Source organism: Ictalurus furcatus, chromosome 16 (assembly GCF_023375685.1).
Source record: "Ictalurus furcatus strain D&B chromosome 16, Billie_1.0, whole genome shotgun sequence".
NCBI classification, from domain to species: Eukaryota; Metazoa; Chordata; class Actinopteri; order Siluriformes; family Ictaluridae; genus Ictalurus; species Ictalurus furcatus.
Window position 1 is genome coordinate 94271 of NC_071270.1, and position 6449 is coordinate 100719.

General features: G+C 39.6%; 1 protein-coding gene across 1 annotated transcript; it reads right to left on the reverse strand.

Annotated features, from left to right (window-relative positions):
• Nucleotides 1–11: 11 nt before the first annotated feature.
• On the reverse strand, nt 12–6060 carry LOC128620494 (RING finger protein 122-like). Its single transcript, XM_053645546.1, has 6 exons — nt 5750–6060; nt 4724–4874; nt 2132–2177; nt 2002–2043; nt 1812–1894; nt 12–328 (listed from the first exon to the last, which is right to left on the reverse strand). The coding sequence occupies exons 2-6, from the start codon at nt 4852–4854 to the stop codon at nt 220–222; spliced, it is 411 nt and encodes a 136-aa protein (XP_053501521.1). The 5' UTR covers nt 4855–4874; nt 5750–6060; the 3' UTR covers nt 12–219.
• Between the last annotated feature and the right edge of the window lie 389 nt (nt 6061–6449).

The window sequence follows — 6449 nt, forward strand, 5'->3', positions numbered from 1 at the left end:
GCCATAATCAGTAACTGAAAGTAATGAGGTTTTCTTTCTTTCTTTGCTTAACTAGAATAAAAATTAACACTTGTCTCAACTGGGAAATGTTTTAATACTACCATTGCCAGGCTCATACTTGCATTTTTTTTTACTTTCTGGTTGTGTACAAATCTAGACGTTCTGTTGTAGAATGGGTTCTGGAGTGTTTGTGTGGGAGCACTTGCTTGTGCCAGTTATTTACACCAGTTCATCCAGTATGCTGCTGCTGATGTGCTTGTTAGGAGCACCGATAGGTTTGTTACACATGGGACACACACAGCGCACCTCCAGCCACTTTAACAGACACCTGCAGCAGAGGCACAAAACATCTCCATCAGAAGTGCTATGTTCTGGTAGGAATATACTCAAAACAATGACTAAAAATGAGTTACTGTAACTGAGCTGACAACTTGGTTAAGCCGCTACACATGTGACGACAACAGTATTGAGGCTTTAATGATTGTCTTCCTATAATCTGATGCCTCATATCATGATAGTTTTAGGTACAGGGGTCAGCATGGGTATTCTGACTGGTCTGCAGCTACGCAGCTCCATACACAGCAAGCTCTGATGCACTATGTGTCCTGAGACCTTTTTATCATAACCAGCATTAACTTTTTCAGCAATTGGTGTTACAGTAGCTCTTCTGTGGGATTGAAACAAAAGGGTTAGCCTTTATTCCCCACATGCATGAAGGAGCCTTGGGTGCCCATGACCCTGTCGCAGGTTCACCGGTTGTCCTTCCTTGGACCACTTTGGTAGGTACTAACCACTGTATACTGGGAACACCCCACAACACCTGCTGTTTTGGAGATGCTCTGACCCAGTCGTCTAACCATCACAGTTTGGCCCTTGTCAAAGTCGCTCAGATCTGTACACTTGCCCATTTTACCTCCTTCCAACATGTCAACTTTGAGAACTGAATGTTCACTTGCTGCCAAATATATCCCACCTCTTGACAGGTACCATTGTAACAAGATGTTCAATGTTCTACATGTCACCTGTATTACAGCTGATCGGTGTACAAGACTGCCTTCACTGAGAAGCATATGCAGAATTCTGAATATTTGTCCAAAATGAGGGAAAGCCATCTTTATGTTGCTTTAATTTATGAGTGTAAACAATGTTAAGCTTACCTAGGCACTCTCCCGCTAGGTGAACACAGACAAACAGAATTCCTCCTTCACCACCAAGTGGCAGAGGCATACAGGAGGCTGGTGAGGGGAACGACTGTTTATAGCTGCTATAATACAAATGATAACAGGAACCAATGTGTTTCTTTAATAAATAATACACCTCCAAGAAGCCTAGTACTTCTTGTTACTAAATTGTATCTTCAATCAAGAAGGAAGCTATTGAGGAAAAACTATTTCAGAGATCTCGGACAGATGCACAGACAAGCCGAAAACGTAATGCTGCTACCACCTAGTGGCAGAGGCATGAAATTTGTTAGTCTTGGCAAATTACTGTGCAGTAACCTATACTTTGGTGAGGTAACAGCAACTCCAATTCGTGCCGGGCTCAATCACTCTGTCAACTCTTCATTCATCATTTTTTCGATAACAGCACGCCCCATCTTGTTTCATTGTTGCATGCCTAGTGGCCTTGGATGAGTGACAAAATATTTTCAGGATTAAATCTGATGCTGTCAGTTTTAGGAAAGCAGACCCAGAAGAATCACCTGTGACTTTTTTAGGACTTATGCCAGCGGGCTTCTATGTATTTTCCATCTATAATAATCCCAACATAATGAAGACCCTCTGCACCTCTTCAGCATCACTGCAGGTTACCTTTTGTGAAAGCCGTGTTGGCATGGCAACATCGCAAGTTCGTCTTTTACTCTGAAGTCCTCTAAGCACACAGCGCACGTTTGCTAATGGACAGAAGAATACCAGGCAGCCTGGTTACTAAGCACATCTAAACTTCAGTTTATTCATTAATTATTTTTTTATATTAATTTTTTTTTTTTTAAACACTTACCCCGTGAATATTCAAGTGCTTTGTTTCATCTCTCAGTACAACCTGCAACAAATAACAAAGGCACTTAAGCATGTTCATGCAGATCTTTATCCAGCAGGTTGTTCTGTTTTGTCTGCTCATTCATATTTACCAGCTTGTAAGCCAATCTCTCAGACTGGGCTTGATGTCGCAATTTACTGGAAAGACACAGGAGCACAATGAGTCAGAAAGACAGGAATGGAGAGAATGGGTTTATAATTAGACGAATGCTGGGCAATTTCAGCCATGCCACAGAACTGTGTTTTGATTAACTAACATATGCTGTGGCTCCTTTCTCCTGTAGACCAGCTGGAATAGACTTTTTTGTATACATATACATACCTGGTATTCCTTAGCAATTATGAAGTCTTTAGGATTATTACAAATTCCCTTTTTTGTGTCAGAAAAGAATGCATTCTCTTCAGAAATGCATGTGCATGCATAAAATACATAATTTGGAAGTGTAATTCTCTTAAGAGTATCTGGCTATATAAAAGAGACTCCGTGCCAGTTTATTAAGAACATCTCCTGTGTAGGTCAGTATGTGGCCATTTTATCAGTTACACCTACTAGTTGTTGGTATATAATTAAGGTAGTGTGGAGATTATTTAATTGTTGTGTGCTGTCTAATCAAATGAGTACTCAGTGGATTTAATATACTTGTTTACCTTTGGCAATGCCATTTAATGGTTTAATAATGCTTTCTTTCCAGCAACTTGCAAGTTAGATTTTATGATATTGTCAATACAATATTCTGACAGTTGCAACAGCATCATTTATCACATAGGCTACTTATCATGGACATGTGCTGACCTACAGGTCTGTTTGTGACTTTACTGTACTGCAAAATTTGTTCCTGCAGTGGAAATTAGCCTAAAAGCTACTAAACTGGCAGTAGATCCCACTGTGGTTGTCTGTCTGTCAGTCAGTCAATCAGTGAGTGAGTGAACCATTCAGACATTCAATCAATCAGTGAGTGAGTCAGTGACTACGTTTACATGGACAGCAGTAATCTAATTATTGACCTTACTCTGAGTAAGATAATAATGTGATTAAGGTGTTTACATGAGTCGCTTTTAGAATACTCGTGTCATGTTCCCGTTTTACATGTTATAGAACATAATTAGATTAACAGCCCGCGTCATTACGTCACCGCGCCACGCCGTCCGACGTCCCTCCAGAATTTCACGTATCAACATACAGTTCGTCTTCGTTATGGTACCGTATACAGTTTTGGGTGTTTTTATTAAATTTTTTTACGAACGCTTTAAGTGCAGTTAATTATTTGTAATGCTATACGTGCTAATAGACAACTGCTTGAAGCCGTGGGCTGCATCTCAAACCGCGTACTTACCGTCTATATAGTAGCCGAGATACATGTATTTTTCCCCACTACACAGCCGAACTCTCTTGTTCGTCGTAAAACTGCCGTGTGTGATCATGTCCTGTCGCAAAATGCGGTGAAAACTCTCACACGACGTTCATAATGTGATTAAGGTGTTTACATGTCTGTAATACTCGTCCATAATGCGACTAAAACAGGAATACTCCACCTGTCTTAATTCGATTAGAGCTTAATTCAAGTATGACCTTAATTAGATTAAGGTAAGTAAAAATTGCTGTTTACATGGTAGTTTCTTAATCAAAGTATAGTCTTAATCGGGTTAAGAGTGGATTATTGTTGTCCGTGAAACGCAGCTAGTGAGTGAGTGAGGCATTCCGTCAGTGAGTAGGTGAGTCAGTGAGTGAGCAAGTCAATGAGTGAGGCAGTCAATCACTTAGTTAGTCCATGAGACAGTGAGTGAGGCAGTCAGTCAGTTGGATGAGTTTCTGAGTGAGTGGAGGAGTGAGGGAGTCAGTCGGTCAGTGGATAAGAATCTGAATGAATGAGTGGAGTCAGTGAGTTCCTGGGTGTGTATGAGTGACTGAGTGATTCAGTCAGTCAGTCAACCAGCACCACAAACACTACCACCACTGTGAGTGCTGTGACAAGAATACCCTATCATCCAAATAATATCTGGCCAGTGGCATTGCTGTTTTGCTCTCTTTCCATCTACATAGTGCACCTACAGTGTATAATAGGTTTGCCTTACATTAAATGAGTGTAGCTAGGTGTCACAGTTCACTTTCCTATTTGTAATTATTCCACTTGTGAACAAACAAACAAAAAAACTGTGAGTTGAGTACAGAACAACTTCATACATGGACTATTACATTGCTAACCTATACACCTTTTCCTTCACGTGGATTTGTTAAACAATGGTAAGAAGGCTGAGTGCCAAAAATAGCAACAGGAAAAAAAGATAGGATGATATCTGCTGCTGAATTGTTTGAGCCAGGAAGTATCTTAGGCTGGAGGAGGTCCCTTGGAGCTGTTGTCTATCATATACATTAGTAAAAATGACAGTATTCTAATAAGAGTGTGCACAAATGCAGTCTAGTGTTTCACAAACTCTAAATGTTTTTATTTCCAATCCCAGCACCCAGCCCACTTGTACCAGGTCAGCAGCTACATCCCAAACCACATACTACCATAATAAATATTGTGTCCAAAACAAAAAAGCACTTGGCTCAGGGATTTAGAGAGCAGGAACATAGGAAAAGCACTGAGCAGATCCAGGGCATATCATGTTGTTCAACAGCTGATGACCAAGAGCTTACTGCTGGCTGTGTACAAATGACAGGCAACCATTTGGACATTTACCTTATAAAGCAGCAGCAAAATATCAGGCTCAAGATGAAGACGAATATCCCAGTGCCAAAGATGACTATGTAAATATTCAATACTAGGTCTTGAAAGGCAACAGCAGGCATAGTGCTCTCGAAGTGGATCATCCCCTGTAATCTGAGGTGCCCTAAGAGAGACAAGGTAAAGGTACAAGACTGATGCTTGTAGGTATAAAACGATTGCAGTCATGGTGCTGATACAAAAACGGCAAACCTGTGAATGTTAGTCGTGATACGTGTTACTCATGCTTCTACACTGAAATCTGAAAATACACTGGGTAATGTCCAAAGGTCAGAGACCACCATTTTGTTTCCAATCAAATAGCCACTTACTTCTGTACTTGCTGTCAATTATTTGGTGGCAAACAATAATGATGGGAAAATGTACAGTACATTAATTCTCAGTCCATTTTCAGTCAAACAGTACTATTTATGCAAATAAAATACAAATAAACCATATTTACAGATTGCATACTGATTCTACAGCTGAGTGATGTTCATTACTGTCACTGTTCATGAATCACACAAAATGTCTTTAAGCAGTATTATATCTGTAAATATTGTTTATCTTTTTGTATTTCATTTGCATAAATAAGTACTGTATGGCTGTTAGTCTGAAAACAGAATGAATGTACTGTACATTTTCCCATCATTACTGTTTGCCACCAAATAATTAACAATAAATACTGAATGGTCTTTTGGTTGAAAACAAAATGGTGGACTCTGATTTCTGAGTGAAATGTAAATTACTTCATACATATATGAGGTAAAATCATGTAGCTAATAAAACTTAACAGTGACCCAGTCTACTCTATTCACATCATATTTCTAAAGGTCTTAACTTTTAGTTTTTAAAGAAATGACAGACTATGAAAAGCTACAACATAAATATACTTAAGAAATCATGTAATGTAACATTTTGTTTTGGGGTTTGTGTGTGTGTGTGTGTGTGTGTAATACTAGCATTTTTGCGCGCGCGTTGCTAACGGTCTTTAAAGCTCACCATTCTGAAAGGTTCCGTCGAAGATTTGGATGAAGATGGTGTCTCTATTTTCAAATATTTCAGTCGGTATCTTTGAAAACGAGGCATTCTCTAAGCGAAAAGACTCCAGTGTTTGTTAGCCAGGCTCCATGTGTAATAACAGAGGGGCGGAGAACGCTGGTCACGACACAGCTAGTGATGCTACTGTTTATGTTGCTGCCATGATGGCGGTGTGTTCATGCAGGAGAAAGGGAAGGTTACACTTGGGTTATTATGCAATAGACTCAAATAAACCCTTACAGAATAATCACATTCCCTTCACGTCTGATCATAAGGGTAGCTTTTTACACGTGATTATGTGACTCATATGTGATCACATGTGGAAAACACGTGAAAGTGCAGCCCTGAGACCTCAAGTAAACACATACGTGACATGTGAAACAGTATGTGATCATATGTGTGTTATACATGTGAGAAAATCACATCTGACCACATGAACCCACACGTGATAAATAAATCAACCATGTTATAAAGATGAAGTGAAAAAAAAAACAACCCACACACACATGCACTACATGTGAAAGGTCCAGTACATCTCCAGGTCCAGAAAACAATATATGAAACGTCAGAAAAACACGTGTAAATTTCATAGGTGAAGTCCCACGTGAGCTTTCTGTAAGGGTAAAGCATGTCAAGATTTGTTGGGTTATCTAAAATAGTT